The 21,798-nt window shown below is 48.3% G+C and overlaps 1 protein-coding gene across 3 annotated transcripts in view; it reads left to right on the forward strand.

Moving 5' to 3' along the window:
* Positions 1-21,798, forward strand: part of LOC144497586 (choline transporter-like protein 5) — a 317,203-nt gene that overhangs the window by 208,919 nt on the left and 86,486 nt on the right. For all 3 annotated transcript variants that reach the window (XM_078219025.1, XM_078219026.1, XM_078219027.1), the window contains exon 4: positions 5,915-5,999. In XM_078219025.1, the coding sequence (XP_078075151.1) occupies positions 5,915-5,999 (85 nt within the window). The remainder of the gene's footprint in view (positions 1-5,914; positions 6,000-21,798) is intronic.

Below are 21,798 nucleotides of genomic sequence, written 5' to 3' on the forward strand. Positions count from 1 at the left end.
TGGGAGGCTGGTTTGCGTGATGGATTAGGTGCATTCACGACCTTTTGTAGTTTCTTGCCGTCTTGGGCAGAGCGGGAGCCCATACCAAGCTGTGATACAACCAGAAAGAATGCTTTCTATGGTGCATCTGTAAAAGTTGGTGAGAGTCGTAGCTGACATGCCAAATTTCCTTAGTCTTCTGAGAAAGTAGAGGCGTTGGTGGGCTTTTTTAACCTTAGTGTCGGCACGGGGGGACAAGGACAGGTTGCTGGTGATCTTGATTTCTAAAAATATGAAGCTGTCGACTATTTCTCCTTCGTCCCCGTTGATGTAGACAGGGGCACGTTCTCCTCTACGCTTTCTGAAGTCAATGACGGTCTCCTTCGTTTTGTTGACATTGAGGGAGAGATTATTGTTGCCGCACCAGTTCACCAGATTCTCTATCTCATTCCTGCATTCCGTCTTGTCATTGTTTGAGATCTGACCCATTACGGTGGTGTCGTCAGCAAACTTGAAAATCGAGTTGGAGGGGAATTTGGCCGCACAGTCAAATGTGTATAAGGAGTATAGTAAGAAGTCTCACAACACGAGATTAAAGTCCAACAGGTTTATTTGGTAGCACGAGCTTTTGGAGAGCTGCTCCTTCATCAGGTGAGTGTAAGGAGTATAGTAAAGGGCTGAGAACACAGCCTTGTGGGGCACCGGTGTTGAGGATGATCGTGGAGGAGGTGTTGTTGCCAATCCTTACTGATTGTGGTCTGTGAATTAGGAAGTTCAGGATCCAGTCACAGAGGGAGGTGCCGAGGCCCAGGCCATGGAGTTTGGAGATGAGTTTCGTGGGAATAATAGTGTTGAACGCTGAGCGATAGTCAAATAATAGGAGTCTGACATAGGTGTCCTTGTTACCTCGGTGTTCCAAGGTTGGGTGCAGGGCCAGGGAGATGGGTCTGCTGTGGACCTGTTGCGGCGGTAGGCAAACTGCAGTGGATCCAGGCAGTCCAGGAGGCTGGAATTGATTTGTGCCATGGCTAACCTTTCGAAGCACTTCATAATGATGGATGTCAGAGGCATCGGCCGATAGTCATTAAGGCACACTGCTTGGTTTTTCTTAGATACTGGGATGACGGTCATCTTCTGGTAGTGTGGTGACCAGAACTGCATGCAATCTTCCAAATGTGGCTGAACCAAGGTTTTATAAAGCTGCAACACGATTTCCCAACTCTTGTATTCAATGTCCCGGCTGATGAAGACAGGCGTGCTTTATGCCTTCTTAATCACCTTGGCCACCTGTGTTGCCACTTAAAGTTTAACTTTAAAGTTTTAAAATTTAAAAGTTTATTTATTAGTGTCACAAGTAGGCTTACATTAACACTGCAATGAAGTTACTGTGAAAATCCCCTTGTCGCTACACTCTGCGCCTGTTTGGTTACACTGAGGGAGGATTTAGCACGGTCAGTGCACCCTAACCAGCACGTCTTTCGGACCGTGGGAGGAAACAGGAGCCCCGGAGGAAACCCACACAGACACGGGGAGAACGGCAGACTCTACGCAAACAGTGACCCAAGCCGGGAATCGAACCTGGCTCCCTGGTGCTGTGAGGCAGCACAGCTAACCATTGTGCCACCATGCCACCCACTTTTAGGGAACTGTGGACCTGCAAGCCCAGATCCCTCTGTAATGTTAGAAACATAGAAACATAGAAAAACTACAGCACAAAACAGGCCCTTCGGCCCCACAAGTTGTGCCGAACATATCCCTACCTTTTAGACCGACCTATAACCCTCCATCCTATTAAGTCCTATGTACTCATCCAGGAGTTTCTTCAAAGACCCTATTGAGTTTGCCTCCACCACCACTGTCGGCAGCCGGTTCCACTCGCCCACCACCCTCTGTTTGAAAAACTTCCCCCGAACATCTCCCCTGTACCTACCCCCCAGCACCTTAAACCTGTGTCCTCTCGTAGCAGCCATTTCCACCCTGGGAAAAAGCCTCTGAGAGTCCACCCGATCTATGCCTCTCAACATCTTACATACCTCGATTAGGTCTCCTCTCATCCTACGTCTCTCCAAGGAGAAAAGACCAAGGTCCCTCAGCCTATCCTCATAAGGCATGCCACTCAGTCCAGGCAACATCCTTGTAAATCTCCTCTGCATCCTTTCAATCTTTTCCACATCCTTCCTGTAATGAGGCGACCAGAACTGAGCACAGTACTCCAAGTGGGGTCTGACGAGGGTCTTATATAGCTGCATCATTATCCCCAGACTCCTAAACTCAATCCCTCGATTGATAAAGGCCAGCACACCATACGCCTTTTTAACCACCTCCTCCACCTGCGGGGCCGATTTTAGAGTCCTATGGACCCGGACCCCAAGGTCCTTCTGATCCTCTGCAGTACTAAGAGTCTTTCCCTTTATATTGTACTCCTTCATCCCATTTGACCTGCCAAAATGGACCACTACACATTTATCTGGGTTGAAGTCCATCTGCCACTTGTCCGCCCAGTCTTGCATCCTATCTATGTCCCTCTGTAACTTCTGACATCCCTCCAGACTATCCGCAACCCCACCAACCTTCGTGTAGTCGGCAAACTTACCAACCCATCCCTCCACTTCCTCATCCAGGTCATTTATGAAAATGACAAACAGCAAGGGTCCCAGAACAGATTCCTGGGGCACACCACTGGTGACCGACCTCCATTTAGAAAAAGACCCATCTATACTCACTCTCTGCCTCCTTTGGGCAAGCCAGTTCTGGATCCACAGGGCAGCAGCCCCTTGGATCCCATGCCCTCTCACTTTTTCTAGAAGTCTTGCATGGGGGACCTTATCGAACGCCTTGCTAAAATCCATATAAACCACATCTACCGCTTTCCCTTCGTCAATGTGTTTAGTCACATTTTCGAAGAACTCCACCAGGCTCGTAAGGCACGATCTGTCTTTGACAAAGCCATGCTGAGTATTCTTGAGCATACTAAACCTCTCTAAATGCTCATAAATCTTGTCCCTCAGGATCTTCTCCATCAGCTTACCAACCACTGAGGTTAGACTCACCAGTCGGTAATTTCCTGGGCTATCCCTATTCCCCTTCTTGAAAATAGGAACCACATCCGCAATCCTCCAATCCTCCAGCACCTCTCCCGTCTCATCGACGACACAAAGATCATCGCCAGAGGCTCTGCAATCTCTTCCCTCGTCTCCCACAGTAACCTGGGGTACATCCCATCCGGACCTGGCGACTTATCTATCTTGATGCCATTCAAAGATTCCAGCACAACCTCTTTGTTAAATTCCACATACTCAATCTTTTCAGTCCACCGCAAGCCCACAGTACATCCACCCATGTCCTTCTCCTCTGTGAAAACCGAGGCAAAATACTCATTAAGCACCTCTGCCATTTCTACTGGTTCCGTACAGACTTTCCCGCCTTCACCTTTTATAGGCCCTATTCCTTCACGTCTCATCCTTTTACTCTTCACATATTTATAGAACGCCTTCGGGTTTTCCTTAATCCTTCCTGCCAAGGCCTTCTCGTGACCCCTTCTGGCTCTCCTAATTTCCTTCTTTAGTCCCTTCCTACAAGCCGTATACAAATCTAGATCCCTATCTTTGCCAAGCTCTCTGAACCTTTTGTACGCTTTCCTTTTCTTCTCGACTAGGTCCCGCACAGCTTTCACGCACCATGGTTCCTTTAACCTACCAACTCCTCCCTGTCTGCTCGGAACATTGTCCTGTAGAACTCTAGACAGACATTCCTTGAAAAACTGCCACCTCTCTTCAGTACATTTCCCCGAGAATACCTCCTTCCAATTGACTCCTCTAATTTGCTGCCTTATGTCTTCATATTTCCCCTTACTCCATATAAACGCTTTCCTAGTTTGCCTAATCCTCTCTTTTTCCAATGCAAGCATAAAGGAGATAGAGTTATGATCGCTATCCCCAAGATGCTCTTCCACTGAGAGATCTGACACCTGTCCAGGTACATTGGTCAGTATCAGATCAAGTCCAGGTTCATTGGTCAGTATCAGATCATGTTCTTAAGGGTTCTGGCATTTACAGTATAATTCCCATCTAAATTTGATCCTCCAAAACGCATCACCTCACATTTGTCTGGATTAAACTCCATCTGCCATTTCTGTGCCTAAGTCTCCAATCTATCTATATCCTGTTGTATCCTCTGACAATCCCCGGCACTATCAGCAACTCCAACAATCTTCGTGTCATCCGCAAACTTATTAATCAGACCCTTTACATTTTCCTCCAGATCACTTATATATACTACAAACAGCAGAGGTCCCAGCACTGATCCCTGCGGAACACCACTAGCTACAGATCTCCATTCTGAAAAACACCCTTCCACCGCTACTCTCTGCCTTCTATAACCAAGATGTGGAGATGCCGGCGTTGGACTGGGGTGAACACAGTAAGAGTTTTAACAACACCAGGTTAAAGTCCAACAGGTTTATTTGGTAGCAAATACCATTAGCTTTTGGAGCGCTGCTCCTCCATCAGATGGAGTGGAAATCCATTCCATCTGACGAAGGAGCAGCGCTCCGAAAGCTAATGGTATTTGCTACCAAATAAACCTGTTGGACTTTAACCTGGTGTTGTTAAAACTTTTACTGTATTCTATAACCAAGCCAGTTCTGTATCCATCCAGCCAGCCCACCCCAAATCTCATGTGATTTTAGTTTTTGTACCAGTCTGCCATGTGGGACCTTGTCAAACGTGTTACTAAAGTCCAGATAAACTACATCCACAGCCCTTCCCTCATCAATTATCTTTGTCACCTCGTCATGAAATTCAATCAAGTTGGTGAGACATGACCTTCTCCATACAAAACCATGCTGCCTGTCACTAACTAGTCCATTTTCTTCCAAATGTGCATATATCCTGTCCCTCAGTACCTTCTCCAAAAGCTTCCTCACCACTGATGTCAGGCTCACCAGCCTCTCGTTCTTTGGATTATCCCTGCTTCCTTTCTTAAACAAGGGAACACCTCTGGCTATTCTCCAGTCCTCTGGAATCTCACCTGTAGTCAAAGGGGATGTGAAGATATCTGTTAAGGCCTCAGCTATTTCTCCCCTTGCCTCCCGCAGTAACCTGGGATCGATCCCATCCGGCCCCGGGGACTTGTCTATCTTAATGCAATTTAGGATACTCAACACTTCCTCCTTCCTTTGGAAGTTAGTGTGAACTCTCCAACAGCCGGACAGTAAAAGGCAAAATCCTGCGGATGCTGGAATCTGAAACAAAAGCAGAAAATGCTGGAAAATCTCAGCAGGCCTGACAGCATCTGTGGAGAGAGAATAGAGCCAACGTTTCGAGTCTGGATTGGCTCTGCTCTCTCTCCACAGGTGCTGTCAGACCTGCTGAGATTTTCCAGCATTTTCTGTTTTGTTGGAGCAGGAAAAGCAAGTTTGAAGATTTTCCAATACCGTAAACGAGATACTCGAGGGAATGTAAATACATTGATGTCAAAGCTGCATCAAAGCCAGGGGACAGATTCAGAGAGGGGTCCTCTCAAAGCCTGCAGTAGAAGCTGGAGAGATGGAAGGGGAGTTATGGATAAAAGCAGCAGAGATTACCAATCAGCCATGCGATGGAAAGAAGTTGAAATCTCTACCGATACTAGCCATAACTCCAGGGCGACAACATGCATGTTGCCACAGCAACCCAGACTTTCTGAGTGAACGGTGACAAATCTTCAACAGAAGCAGAAAGCCGATTCAGATATTCCTGTCCCCTGGCTGGAAGAATGTAAAGAATTCCTTGTTCCTTTATTGGTTGGGATGATGGTTACTGTGGTGTGCATGTGGCTGTGTGACTCTGGTCTGTTCGGAACGGCTTGTTTGACGCGGAGGACAGTGCAAGGTCTGATGGTTTTAACTGATCTTCAAGAAGTATCAATGAATCAAATGCATGTCTCTTGTTTACAGCTTGGGTCCATGGGGATCCCAGGAAAGTGATCTATCCGACAGACAGCCATGGCCAATTCTGTGGACAGAAGGGAACTGCCAATGAGTGAGTAAAGATTCCATCACTGGGTTATTTGGGAATTATTGTTCGATGCTGTGGATGAGCAGAGAGATTTAACTCGAGTATTCAATGCTCAGTGGCAAGGTACAAAAAGAAGGTTGATAAAATGGCGGCCTATGTCTCGAGGATGGGAATGATGTGACTGTTAAACAAAGCCTTTGTCAGACTGAGTCTGGACTAAGTGTGTTGTGAGCTGCGTTCCTCTGGTACACAGATGATGCGTTAACCTTGGAGCTGTACAGTTTCACCACAATACCAGCACCAACAGATTTCAAATCTGGGGGTCGATTGTATAGATTCAGAATGTATTCCCTTGAGTTTCAGAGATTAATGTGGGAGCTAATTGTGAAACCTTTCATAGGATTAATATCATTTGGCAGATTCATTAGAGAGAAACAATTTCCTCTGGAGAGGAATCTAGCAGAGAGGTGGATAGAACCTTCAAATCGAAACCAGGGGATTCGGGGAGGATATTAGGGTTTTGAGTGATATGGAGGAAAGCAGCTGTTATTTATTTTTATCCTCAATGTCTCTACAAGGACGATGTGGTGGTCACTCTACCGATACTGTCGTGGGCAGATGCATTGGTAGGCAGGTTGGTGAGGATGAGGCCAGGTGTGTTTTTCCCTCTTGTTGGTTCCTTCATCCCCTGAGGCAGACCCAGTTCAGCCGCGATGTCCTTTAGGACCCGGCCAGCTCTCTCTGTGGCGGTGTTACTGAGCCACTCTTGGTGGTGGATATTGAAATCCCCATCCAGAGTACATTCTGCACCCTCCACCCTCAGTGCTTCCTCCAAGTGTTGTTCAACATGGAGGAGTACAGATTCACCAGCTGAGGGCGGGACAGAATGTGGTGATCAGCAGGAGGTTTCCTTGCCCATGTTTGACCTGGTGCCATGAGACTTCATGGGGTCCGGAGTCGATGTTAAGGACTCCCAGGGCAACTCCCTCCCGACTGTATACCACTGTGCTGCCACCTCCTGCTGGGTCTGTCCTGCCGGTGGGACAGGACATATCCAGGGATGGTAATGGTGGTGTCTGGGGTGTTATCTGTAAGGTATGATTCTGTGAGAATGACCATGTCAGGCTGTTACCTGACTAGTCAGTGAGACAGTTCTCCCAATTGTGGCACAGCATAGAAACGTAATAACATAGAAACTAAAAACTTCCAACCTGCTCCACCATTCATTTTGATCATGGCTGATCATCAAATTCCATATCCTGATCCTCCCCTTCCCCCCATATCCCTCGATCCCTTTAGCCCCAAGAGCGATATCTAATTTCTTCTTGAAATTGCACAATGTTTTGGCCTCAACTACTTTCTGTGGGAGTGAATTCCACACATTCACCACCCTCTGGGTGAAGAAGTTTCTCCTCACCTCAGTCCTAAAAGTTTTACCCCTTATCCTCAAACTATGACCCCTAGTTCTGGACTCCCCCACCATTGGGAACATTCTTTCTGAATCTACGCTGTCTAACCCTGTTAGAATTTTATAAGTATCTCTGAGATTCCCTCTCACTCTTCTCAACTCCAGTGAATATAATCCTAACCGATTTAGTCTCTCCTCATATGAAAGGCCTGCCATAATCCCAGGAATCAGCGTGGTAAACCTTCGCTGTACTCCCTCTTTCGCAAGGACATCCTTCCTCAGATAAGGACACCAAAACTGCACACAATGCTCCAGGTGTGACCTCACCAACGGCCTATACAATTGCAGCCAAATATCCCTATCTCTATACACAAATCCATTCGCTATGAAGGCCAACATACCATTTGCCTTTTTTACTGCCTGCTGTACCTGTGCACTTACGTTCAGCGACTGATGCATGAGGACACCCAAGGTCACGCTGAGTATCTCTCAATTTACACCCATTCAAGTAATAATCTGTCTTCCTATTGTTGCTACCAAAGTGGATAACCTCACATTTATCCACATTATACTGCATCTGCCATGCAGATACCCACACACTCAGCCTGTCCAAATCACACTGAAGCATCTCTGCATCCTCCTCACAGCTCACCCTCCCATCCAACTTTGTATCATCTGCAAATTTGGAGATAATACATTCAGTTCCCTCTTCCAAATCATTAATATATAATGTGAACAATTGGGGTCCCAGCACAGATCCCTGCGGAACCCCACTAGTCACTGACTGCCAATCAGAAAAAGACCCATTTATGCCAACTCTTTGCTTCCTATCTGCTAAGCAGCTTTCTATCCATCTCAAGACATTACCCGCAATCCCATCTGCTTTAACTTTGCATAGTAGTCTGTTATGTGAGACCTTGTCGAAAGCCTTCTGAAAGTCTCAATAAACCACATCCACTGGTTCGCCTCGGTGACTTCTACGAGTTACATCCTCAAAAAATTCCAGTAGATTTGTCAAGCATGATTTCCCTTTTGTAAATCCATGCTGACTTTGTCTGATTATACCACTGCCTGTCAGAGGTAGTAGGAGAGACAGGTATTTTGTCTTTTAAAAAGCGTTTAGACAGTTACATGGGTAAGATGGGTATAGAGGGAGATGGGCCAAACGCAGGCAATTGAGACTAGCTTAATGGTAAAAACTGGGCGGTATGGACAAGTTGGGCCGAAGGGCCTGTTTCCATGCTGTAAACCTCTGTGACTCTAAATGCTGAATTATGAAATTCTTGACGATGGACTCGAGCAATTTACCCAGTATCGACGTTCGGCTCACTGGTCTATCGTTCCCTGTTTTGTCTCTACCTCCCTTTTTGAATAGTGCTATGAATTTTAATGATTGATGTTGATAGAATGTTGGATGAGGTGAGTCAGGCAGCAGCCAATGCATTCCCCCCAAGGCAGGTGATGTGTGAAAGCAGAGTTTGATCGGAGAGTTAGATTGATTGAGAATGGGAGAGTTGTTTTTACACACACATCACGGAACACTGCCCAGCCGGTTAATGACTCTTTCTGAAAGGGTCTGGAGGATGTGGGCAAATCTTTAGCGTGGAGCTCAAAATCCCAGTGTCTGACCCTGAGTCGTGAGAGCCAATCACAGCGTCTCAAACACTGGAAACTGCTTCTCTGCAATATGGAAACACAGCAACCAATTTGTACACAGCAACAGGGCGGCACGGTAGCACAGTGGTTAGCACTGCTGCTTCACAGCTCCAGGGACCTGGGTTCGATTCCCGGCTTGGGCCACTGTCTGTGTGGAGTTTGCACATTCTCCTTGTGTCTGCGTGGGTTTCCTCCGGGTGCCCCGGTTTCCTCCCACAGTCCAAAGATGTGCGGGTTAGGTTGATTGGCCATGCTAAAAAAAAAAAATTGCCCTTAGTGTCCTGGGGTGCGTAGGTTAGAGGGATTAGTGGGTGGATATGGGGGTAGGGTTGGGGGGGATTGTGGTCGGTGCAGACTCGATGGGCCGAATTTCTGTGCTGTAGGGTTTCTAAGTTTCTAAGATCCCACAAATAGAAATGAGCTGTCCTTCTCTCTTTATGTGGAGATGTCGGCGTTGGACTGGGGTAAACACAGTAAGAAGTTTAACAACACCAGGTTAAAGTCCAACAGGTTTATTTGGTAGCAAAAGCCACACAAGCTTTCGGAGCTCCAAGCCCCTTCTTCAGGTGAGTGGGAATTCTGTTCACAAACAGGGCATATAAAGACACAGACTCAATTTACATGAATAATGGTTGGAATGCGAATACTTACAACTAATCAAGTCTTGAAGATACAAACAACGTGAGTGGAGAGAGCATCAAGACAGGCTAAAAAGATGTGCATTGTCTCCAGACAAGACAGCCAGTGAAACTCTGCAGGTCCAGGCAAGCTGTGGGGGTTACAAATAGTGTGACATGAACCCAATATCCCGGTTGAGGCCGTCCTCGTGTTAGCGGAACTTGGCTATCAGTTTCTGCTCAGCGACTCTGTGCCTTCGTGTGTCGTGAAGGCCGCCTTGGAGAACGCTTACCCGAAGATCAGAGGCCGAATGCCCGTGACCGCTGAAGTGCTCCCCAACAGGAAGAGAACAGTCTTGCCTGGTGATTGTCGAGCGGTGTTCATTCATCCGTTGTCGCAGCGTCTGCATAGTTTCCCCAATGTACCATGCCTCGGGACATCCTTTCCTGCAGCGTGTCAGGTAGACCACGTTGGCCGAGTTGCAAGTAAGCAGTGTTGTTCAAGGATTAATTACTGATGAGGAAATGAAAGACATCACTCCTGATTTTTCCAGAAGTTGTGCCATGGGATTGATTAAACGGAGAAGGCAGATGGCGATTCACTTTGATAGTGTAGTGTCCCTCAGATCTACACCTCTCCCTCAGTGCTGCATTGATCCGATATACCCTGCTGTTTCTACTCTGACTAGAACGTGGTACTGGTAGTAATCAAGTGTACCAAATGTACCAAGTGTTAGATTTGGTTGTGGGAGAGCACTTTGGAGATAGTGACCACAATTCGGTGTCTTTTGTTATTGCAATGGAGAGGGATAGGGCCGGACGGCAGGGCAAGGTTTACAATTGGGGGAGGGGTAATTATGATGCGATTAGGCAAGAATTAGGGGGCATAAGATGGGAACAGAAACTGTCAGGGAAAGGCACTGATGAAAAGTGGAACTTTTTCAAGGAACAAATACTGGGTGTCCTTGATAGGTATGTCCCTGTCAGGCAGGGAGGAAATGGCCGAGTGAGGGAACCATGGTTCACAAAAGAGGTGGAATGTCTTGTGAAAAGGAAGAGGGAAGCTTATGTAGGGATGAGGAAACAAGGTTCAGATGGCTCGATTGAGGGTTACAAGTTAGCAAGGAATGAGCTGAAAAAGGGGCTTAGGAGAGCTAGGAGGGGACATGAGAATTCCTTGGCGGGTCGGATCAAGGAAAACCCCAAGGCTTTTTACTCTTATGTGAGGAATAAAAGAATGACCAGGGTGAGGTTAGGGCCGGTCGAGGACAGTAGTGGGAACTTGTGCATGGAGTCAGTAGAGATAGGAGAGTTGATGAATGAATACTTTTCTTCAGTGTTCACCAAGGAGAGGGGCCATCTTTTTGAGGAAGAGAAGGTGTTACAGGTTAATAGGCTGGAGGAAGTAGATGTTCAAAGGGAGGATGTCCTGGCAGTTTTGAATAAACTGAAGGTCGATAAGTCCCCTGGGCCTGATGAAATGTATCCTAGGATTCTTTGGGAGGCAAGGGATGAGATTGCAGAGCCTTTGGCTTTGATCTTTGGGTCCTCACTGTCCACGGGGATAGTGCCAGAGGACTGGAGAGTGGCGAATGTTGTTCCTCTGTTTAAGAAAGGGAATAGAAATGACCCTGGTAATTATAGACCGGTTAGTCTTACTTCGGTGGTTGGTAAGTTGATGGAAAAGGTCCTTAGGGATGGGATTTACGACCATTTAGAAAGATGTGGATTAATCCGGGATAGTCAGCACGGATTCGTGAAGGGTAAGTCGTGCCTCACAAATTTGATAGAATTTTTTGAGGAGGTAACTAAGTGTGTTGATGAAGGTAGGGCAGTTGATGTCATATACATGGAATTTAGTAAGGCGTTTGATAAGGTCCCCCATGGTCAACTTATGATGAAAGTAAGGAGGTGTGGGATAGAGGGAAAGTTGGCCGATTGGATAGGTAACTGGCTGTCTGATCGAAGGTAGTCATGATGTGGAGATGCCGGCGTTGGACTGGGGTAAACACAGTAAGAAGTTTAACAACACCAGGTTAAAGTCCAACAGGTTTATTTGGTATTTGCTAGCAAATAAACCTGTTGGATTTTAACCTGGTGTTGTGAGACTTCTTACTGTATCTGATCAAAGACAGAGGGTGGTGGTGGATGGAAGATTTTCGGACTGGAGGCAGGTTGCTAGTGGAGTGCCACAGGGATCAGTGCTTGGTCCTCTGCTCTTTGTGATTTTTATTAATGACTTAGAGGAGGGGGCTGAAGGGTGGATCAGTAAATTTGCTGATGACACCAAGATTGGTGGAGTAGTGGATGAGGCGGAGGGCTGTCGTAGACTGCAAAGAGACATAGATAGGATGCAAAGCTGGGCTGAAAAATGGCAGATGGAGTTTAACCCTGATAAATGTGAGGTGATTCATTTTGGTAGGACAAATTTAAATGTGGATTACAGGGTCAAAGGTAGGGTTCTGAAGACTGGAGGAACAGAGAGATCTTGGGGTCCATATCCACAGATCTCTGAAGGTTGCCACTCAAGTGGATAGAGCTGTGAAGAAGGCCTATAGTGTGTTAGCTTTTATTAACAGGGGGTTGGAGTTTAAGAGCCGTGGGGTTATGCTGCAGCTGTACAGGACCTTGGTGAGACCACATTTGGAATATTGTGTGCAGTTCTGGTCACCTTACTATAAGAAGGATGTGGAAGCGCTGGAAAGAGTGCAGAGGAGATTTACCAGGATGCTGCTTGGTTTGGAGGGTAGGTCTTATGAGGAAAAGTTGAGGGAGCTCGGGCTGTTCTCTCTGGAGCAGAGGATGTTGAGGGGAGACTTAATAGAGGTTTATAGAATGATGAAGGGGATAGATAGAGTGAACGTTCAAAGACTATTTCCTTGGGTGGATGGAGCTATTACAAGGGGGCATAACTATAGGGTTCATGGTGGGAGATATAGGAAGGATGTCCGAGGTAGGTTCTTTACGCAGAGAGTGGTTGGGGTGTGGAATGGACTGCCTGCAGTGATAGTGGAGTCAGACACTTTAGGAACATTTAAGCGGTTATTGGATAGGCACATGGAGCACACCAGGATGATAGGGAGTGGGATAGCTTGATCTTGGTTTCAGATAACGCTCGGCACAACATCGTGGGCCGAAGGGCCTGTTCTGTGCTGTACTGTTCTATGTTCTAATCCTGAGATCACTACCTTTGGAGTCATACTTTCAACTTTCTTCCTAACTCCTTATATTCTGCCTTTGACCTCATTTCTTTTTTTATCTCTGTCATTGGTACCAATGTGTACCATGACCTCTGGCTGTTCGCCCTCCCCCTTCAGAATGTCCTGCAGCCACTCCGAGACATCCTTGACCCGAGCACCAGGGAGGCAACATACCATCCTGGAGTCTCGTTTGCGGCCACAGAAACGCCTGTCTATTCCCCTTATAATTGAATCCCCTATAACTATTGCACTGACACACTTTTTACCCCTCCCCTCTGCAACAGAACCAACCGTGGTGCAACGAGTTTGGCTGCTGCTGCTATCCCCAAGAGGCCATTCCCCTTAAAAGTATAAAAAGCAGTATATCTGTTTTGCAGGGGAATGGTCACAGGAGATTCCTGCACTGCCTGCCTATCTCTCTTGCTCTGTCTGGTGGTCACCAATTCCCTTCCTGCCTGTGGAGTCTGAGCCTGTGGGGTGTGAGCCTCTCACACCGCAGGCTCCATACGTGCTATCCACAATATTCTTCGCCTCGTGGATTCTCCACAGTGTCCCCAGCTCTGAAACCAGAGCTTCCAGGTGCTGCAGCTGGAGACTGCACACATACTGGCCCCGGGCACTGGCAATGTTCCCGGCTTCCCACATGGAGCATGAGGAGCACACCATGGCTTTCCGCTCTCCTGCTGTGGCTTACTCCTTTACCTTAAACTTTTGGAAGATATCTAAAATCAAATATAATTGACTTTAGGGCCCTTCTTCCCTGTCCGTCCTTACTACAGAATATACTGCAGAATATAGAATAGACTACAGAATATAGAATATACTACAGAATATACTACAGAATATAGAATATACTACAGAATATAGAATATACTACATAATATAGAATACACTACAGAATATAGAATATACTACATAATATAGAATACACGACAGAATATAGAATATATTACAGAATATGGAACATACTGCAGAATATAGAATATACTACAGAATATAGAATATAATAGAGAATATAGAATACACTACAGAATATAGAATATACTACAAAATATAGAACATACTACAGAATATAGAATATACTACAGAATATAGAATATAATAGAGAATATAGAACATACTACAGAATATAGAATATACTACAAAATATAGAACATACTACAGAATATAGAATATACTACAGAATATAGAATATACTACAAAATATAGAACATACTACAGAATATAGAATACACTACAGAATATAGAATATACTGCAAAATATAGAATATACTACAGAATGTAGAATATAATACAGACTATAGAATATACTACAGAATATAGAATATAATAGAGAATATAGAATATACTACAGAATATAGAACATACTACAGAATATAGAACATACTGCAGAATATAAAATATATTACAGAATATAAAGTATATTACAGAATATAAAATATACTGCAGAATATAGAATATAATACAGAATATAGAATGTATTCCAGAATATAGAATATATTACAGAATACAGAATATAGTGCAGAATATAGAATATACTACAGAATATAGAATATACTACAGAATATAGAATATAATACAGAATATAGAATATACTGCAGAACATAGAATATACTACAGAATACAGAATATACTACAGAATATAGAATACACTACAGAATATGGAATATATTCCAGAATATAGAATATATTACAGAATATAGGATACACTATAGAATATAGAATATACTGCAGAATATAGAATATACCACAACATATAGAATATATTCCAGAATACAGAATATACTACAGAATATAGAATATACTGCAGAATATAGAATATACCACAGAATATAGAATATACTCCAGAATATAGAATATACTCCAGAATACAGAATATACTACAGAATATAGAATACACTACAGAATATAGAATATATTACAGAATACAGAATATACTGCAGAATATAGAACATACCACGGCATATAGAATATATTCCAGAATACAGAATATAGAATATACCACAGAATGTAGAATATACTACAGAATATAGAATATACTGCAGAATACAGAATATACTACAGAATACAGAATATACTGCAGAATATAGAATATACAATAGAATATAGAATATACTATAGAATATATGACAGAATTTAGCCCTGACAAACTATAAGCCACAGAAATAAAACTCGTACAGACTGTTGTAAATACCTACCCGACTGTACTCACCCAATCAGCTGCCTCCACTTACCCCACTTTGAATCGAGGAGCTCCTGACATCAAGCGAACACTCCGGTTTCTCGCTGCGCTCGTGCTGAGTTCATTCTCCCCGCACACTCTCAGTTTGGCCATACCGTGAGGAGATCATGTTGTTGGTGTGTGTGTAGGAATCACATCTGTTGCTGTGTGAAAACTGGTAACCATGTCACGTTCTCCAGGTATGATGTAGAATGCAGCATTTGTTCCTGTGTCTTTGGATGAGTTTGATCTTTCAAATATCCTGAGAACCTCCGGTGGTTTGTCACTGTTATAAGGGAAGATTTTTATATTGCCTGGTTTACAGAGAATGTACTGATCCTGAAGTTTGCTGGCGTTTTGTCTCCCGTGACACCGAGAAACCTTCCTCATCTACGACACCATCTATGTTCGAGCAGCCAATGGTCACCGTCACAAGTGGCTGATTGCTTTGGGCCGGATTCTCCAACCTCGCCCGTGGCTGGGATTCCCCAATCCCGCTGCAGTGAATGGAGTTGTGGCTGAGCGCCAAATTCTCCATTCACACCGGCAGCGGGAGCGGGGAGTGAACGGCCGGAGAATTCCAGCCTGTGTCTGAAAGAGAGTAGACTAATAGATTCAGGATCATCCACCTTGATACATTCTCTCACTCTACAACAAATATACGTTCCTCTAAAGACACACAAACCCAACAAGAAAGATAAACCAACCGCGTCAAACAGGAAGAGTTAGAGATTGCAATAAATCAAAGGAAGTGGCTTTATAAGATTGCTTAAAAATTGTCTTAAGGATTGGGAGCAATTTCGAATCTAGCATCTGATAAAGACAAAGAAAGTGAATAATAGTGCAACAGAGAGAAACATTAAACCTCGACTGCTAAAGCTTCTTGAGATACGTGAAAAAAATAATTATCAAGGACAAATGTGAGTCCATTCCAGGAGGGGACGGGAGAATTTACAATAGGGAATAAGGAATTGGTGCAGAAGCTAAACGATTACTTTGTGTCTGTCTTCACGGAGGAATAAACAAATCTCCCAGGAATTTCAGAGAACCAAGAGACTGGTGAAAATAAGGAACGGAAAGAAATTTGTGTTAATAAAAAGGTCACACCTCAAAAATTAATCGGATTGAAGCTTGATGAATCCCCTGGAGCAGATGGTCAGACTGCAATCCAACTAAAATTCCCTCCTGGATGGATGAGTGAAGATTCTCTCCAACTAACTGATCAGGACACTGAGGCATTGTCTTCATTCCCTGTCAGTAACTCCGTTCCCAACACACCAGCTTTAACCCCTTCCTGCCCACTGTCTCAGCTGGAGCCAGGCCGTTTGATGTCAAAATGAGTCTCCACTGACATCTTCTCCGTTACCAGGTGCTCCTGTTTCCACCTCCTCTCCACCATCCCCCACCCCTGCCCCGCCAACACCCCCCCACCCCCTGCCCCCACCCCTGCCCCGCCCACACACCCCCACCCCCTGCCCCCACCCCCGCCCACACCCCCCAGCTCATCCTCTGCTGAAACCTGGTTTCCATCACCTCCCCATTGGCCGTGCCTTCAGCTTCCGGGTTCCTCAGCTCTGGAATTCATTCCCGAAATCACTTGTCTCTTGCTCTCTCTCTCTCTCTCTGCCATAATATCTCTTCAATTCAATGTGGGGAGACGATGGTCTCGTGGTATTATCACTGGACTATTAAATCAGAAACTCAGCTAATGTTCTGGGGACCCGGGTTCGAATCCCGCCATGGCAGGTGGTGGAATTTGAATTCAATAAAAAATATCTGGGACTAAGAATCTACCCATGACCATGAAACCATTGTCGATTGTCGGGAAAACTCATCTGGTTCACTAATGTCCTTTAGGGAAGGAAATGTGCCGTCCTTACCCGGTCTGGGCCTGAGGTAATGGACTTTGTGAGTCGGAATGCATTGAGAAGCGGTTTGCTGTTGGGGAGACACTCGGATCAGGACAGACCGTTCGTGACGAACAAATGAAGTTAAAGAGAGCATCAAACTGAGCGTCCAGTTCCTCAAATTGATTGGTTCTGCATCCACAACACTCTGGGGCAGTGAGTTCCATAGATTCACAACCCTCTGTCAGAAGTAGTTTCTCCTCATCTCTGTCTTGAACCTCCCCCCTCTTACTCTACAACTGTGACCTCTTGTCCTTGGTTAACATTTGGTTAATATTTACTTTATCAATCCCATTGAGTATTTTATATACCTCAATCAAATCCCCCCTCATTATTCTGCACTCCAGCGAGTACAAGCCCAATCTACTCAACCGTTCCTCATACAACAGCCCCTTCAAACCTGGAGTCAATCTCGTGAACCTCTTCTGAACCACCTCCAGTGCCATCATATCCTTCCTCAACAAAGATGACCAAAACTGAACACAATACTCCAAGTGTGGTCTCACCAATGCCTTATAGAATTGTAACAACATTTCTCTACTTCTATACTCCAGACCCTTTGCAATAAATGTCAAGATTCATTTGCCTTCCTTATAACATTCAAAAATAAGAGTAACTAAAGTTGGTTCTCTAGAGAGTGAGTCTAGCCAGAGATACCCACGTCCTATGAATGAATAAAAAAATACAGCAGAAGCAGTTCAGAGAAGGTTCACTTGTCCGATTCCTGGGACGGGGGGACGGGGGGTGGGGGGGGTATCTTGTGGGGGGGGGTGGGTTATCTTATGAGGAAAGGTTGGACAGGTCGGGCCTGTATCCATTGGTGTTGAGACGAATGGGAGGGCATCTGATTGAAACATAGGATCTTGAGGGGACTTGACTGGGTGGATGCTGAAAGAATGTTTCCTGTTGTGGGAGAAGACTGGACTCGGAGAGACAGTTTAAGAATAAACGATAGACAGGACAATGGCCACAATCCGATCAGCCATGATCATATCGAAGGGCAGAGCAGGCTCGAGGGGCTGAATGGCCTTCTCAGGTATTCATATGTTTGAATGAAAAAGGTGACCCTTAGAAGCTAGGATCATATTCCTGCAAGAATTTAAAGTACAGGGTTTAATTGTAATGATTGGCTGCCTTCCCCCATCGTTCTGGCTGTACCAATAGTGAGTATTTCTGTTTGAACCACACTTCTACGTGTGCTGTGAGTCTCAGCAGTTGGGCTGCGTGACTATGAAATGTGCAGTGAATTGAGTGATGCTTTGTACACAGTGAAGAGATTTCATTCAAAATTCAAATAATGTACAAGGGGTTTTCAGATTATTTTTCTGATTCAGATACAACCTCCACCGTACAGCATCCAAAGTGGCTCTGATCCAATTTAATTTACAACCTAATTTAATTTGGCATAAAGTTTTTGCTTAACATATTGCGAAAGGATGTTGCTTGCATTGAAGTAATATTTTATATGTACACACAAGGGGAAAGGTTTTTTCTACCTGCAGTAGAATATCGGTTGTAAATTTCAATTACATCAATCCCTCAGTTCTAACCGAGAATACGGCGCATCCCGAAAGAGACTTCACACAACATTCAAATTCAGAAACCAACCTGATCTGAATAATGACATTGCATTTAAACAGAATCTTCAATATAGTAGACCATCTCAAGGCAATCCACAGGAGTGATGCCATTGGGCAGCACGGTGGCACAATGGTTAGCACTGCTGCCTCACTGCGCCAGGGACCCAGGTTCGATTCCCAGCTTGGGTCACTGTCGGTGTGGAGTTTGCACATTCTCCCCGTGTCTGCGTGGGTTTCCTCCGGGTGTTCCGGTTTCCTCCCACAGTCCAAAGTTGTGCAGGTTAGGTGGGTTGGCCGTGCTAAATGTGCAGGGTTAAGGGAACGGATGGGACTGGCCTGGATAGGATGCACTTTTGGAGAGTTGGTGCAGACTTGATGGGCTGAATGGCCTTCTGCACTGTGGGGATTCAATGATTATTCAACAGAATTTTATTTTGAGCTACATTTGGAAGTAAAAGAATGTGACCATTGGAATTTATATCACGCCTTTAACAGGGTGAGCATCATTGTTCATAGAATCCATACAGTGCAGAATGGGGCCATTCGGCCCATCGAGTCTGCACTGACTCCAATCCTACCCAGGCCCTATCCCCATAACCCCATGCATTTACCCAGCTACTCCACCGACACTAAGGGAGAATTTAGCACGGCCAGTCCTGAAACCGCATACCTTTAGACAGTGGGAGGAAACCAGAGCACCCGGAGGAAACCCACGCAGACACGGGGAGAACATGCAAACTCCACACAGACCCGAGGCCAGAATTGAACCCAGGTCCCTGGCGCTGTGAGGCAGCAGCGCTAATCACTGGGCCGCCCATCAACCAATTGTTCTCCAGAGATTTGGATGTCCAACAAACTTTCACACAATCCTGTAATTGTTTCCTGATGATCTGACTGGAGCTATCCAGAGTGGGAGATCTGAAATAGAAGCTTTTAAAACCCAGAGCAGGGTCACTCGAGGCTGTGTGACCGCCCCCGTACCATTATCAATCCATCTGATCATAGATCAACTGCCCTCTGCTGTCAGTATTTAATACTGCGCCCCATTTCCAAAAATATGGCCAAGTGTCAGCTTCTGACTGAAGCGGGTGGAGGGGGCGAGGGTGGAGGGGGCGAGGGTGGAGGGGGCGAGGGTGGAGGGGGCGAGGGTGGAGGGGGCGAGGGTGGAGGGGGCGAGGGTGGAGAATGTGAGGGGTCGAGGGTGGAGGGTGCGAGGGTGGAGGGTGGAGGGGGTGAGGATGGAGGGGGCGAGGATGGAGGGTGGAGGGGGTGAGGATGGAGAGGGTGAGGGTGAGGGTGAGGGTGGAGGGGGCGAGGGTGGAGGGGGCAAGGGTGGAGGGGGCGAGGGTGGAGGGGGCAAGGGAGGAGGGGGTGAGGGTGGAGGGGGCGAGGGTGGAGGGGGCGAGGGTGGAGGGGGCAAGGGAGGAGGGGGTGAGGGTGGAGGGGGTGAGGGTGGAGGGGGTGAGGGTGGAGGGGGTGAGGGTGGGGGTGGACGAGGGTGGGGGGGGGCGAGGGTGGGGGGGGACGAGGGTGGGGGGGGACGAGGGTGGGGGGGGACGAGGGTGGGGGAACGAGGGTGGAGGGGGCGAGGGTGCAGGGGGCGAGGGTGGAGGGTGGAGGGGGCGAGGGTGGAGGGGGCGAGGGTGGAGGGGGCGAGGGTGGAGGGGGCGAGGGTGGAGGGGGCGAGGGTGGAGGGAGCGAGGGTGGAGGGGGTGAGGGTGGAGGGGGTGAGGGTGGAGGGGGTGAGGGAGGAGGGGATGAGAGTGGCGGGGGCGGGGGCGAGGGTGGAGGGGGCGAGGGTGGAGGGGGCGGGGCGGGGGCGGAGGGGGCGAGGGGTCGGGGGCGGAGGGGTCGGGGGCGGAGGGGGCGAGGGCGGAGGGGGCGAGGGCGGAGGGGGCGAGGGCGGAGGGGGCGAGGGCGGAGGGGGCGAGGGCGGAGGGGGCGAGGGCAGAAGGGGGGGCGGGGCGGAGGGGGCGAGGGCGGAGGGGGCGAGGGCGGAGGGGGCGAGGGCGGAGGGGGGGGGGGGCGGGGCGGAGGGGGCGAGGGCGGAGGGGGCGAGGGTGGAGGGGGCGAGGGTGGAGGGGGCGAGGGTGGAGGGGGCGAGGGTGGAGGGGGCGAGGGCGGAGGGGGCGAGGGTGGAGGGGGCGAGGGTGGAGGGGGCGAGGGTGGAGGGGGCGAGGGTGGAGGGGGCGAGGGTGGAGGGGGCGAGGGCGGAGGGGGCGAGGGCGGAGGGGGGGCGGGGCGGAGGGGGCGAGGGCGGAGGGGGCGAGGGCGGAGGGGGGGGCGGGGCGGAGGGGGCGAGGGCGGAGGGGGCGAGGGCGGAGGGGGCGAGGGCGGAGGGGGGGGCGGGGCGGAGGGGGCGAGGGCGGAGGGGGCGAGGGGGCGAGGATGGAGGGGGGGGGGCGAGGGCGGAGGGGGGGGCGGGGCGGAGGGGGCGAGGGCGGAGGGGGCGAGGGCGGAGGGGGCGAGGGCGGAGGGGGCGAGGGCGGAGAGGGCGAGGGCGGAGGGGGGGGCGGGGCGGAGGGGGCGGGGCGGAGGGGGCGAGGGCGGAGGGGGCGAGGGCGGAGGGGGCGAGGGGGCGAGGATGGAGGGGGCGAGGGTGGAGGGGGCGAGGGTGGAGGGGGGCGAGGGTGGAGGGGGGCGAGGATGGAGGGGGGCGAGGGTGGAGGGGGGGCGGGGGCGGAGGGGGGGCGGGGGCGGAGGGGGGGCGGGGGCGGAGGGGGGGCGGGGGCGGAGGGGGGGCGGGGGCGGAGGGGGCGAGGATGGAGGGGGGCGAGGGTGGAGGGGGGGGCGGGGGCGGAGGGGGGGCGGGGGCGGAGGGGGCGAGGTTGAGGAACCTCCGTTCTGTGGACAGATCGGAGAGGCTGGGACTGTTCTCCTCGGAGACGGGAAGGCGTGAGGTGATTTGATCGACGTGTCCAAATTCCTGAGGGGTCTGGACAGAATCGATAGAGAGAACCTGCTCCCATTGGCTCAATAATTAATGATGAATTATTGTTAATAATTAATCAATAATAAATCAAAAGGGTCGAGGATGAGAGGAGACAGATTGAGGCTGGGATAGTCCGGTCGTTCACTCCGGCGGGATTCTCCGGCACTGCCGGCAGTGGTCCCCCGCCCACAGGCTTTCCGTTGGCATGGGGTGACATTGGGAATTCCCATTGACAGAGGCGGGACTGGAGAATCCCACCGCTACCAAACATCACGCCACCTTCCGCTGGCAGGAAACATGCA

Source organism: Mustelus asterias, chromosome 8 (genome assembly GCF_964213995.1).
Source record: "Mustelus asterias chromosome 8, sMusAst1.hap1.1, whole genome shotgun sequence".
NCBI lineage: Eukaryota > Metazoa > Chordata > Chondrichthyes > Carcharhiniformes > Triakidae > Mustelus > Mustelus asterias.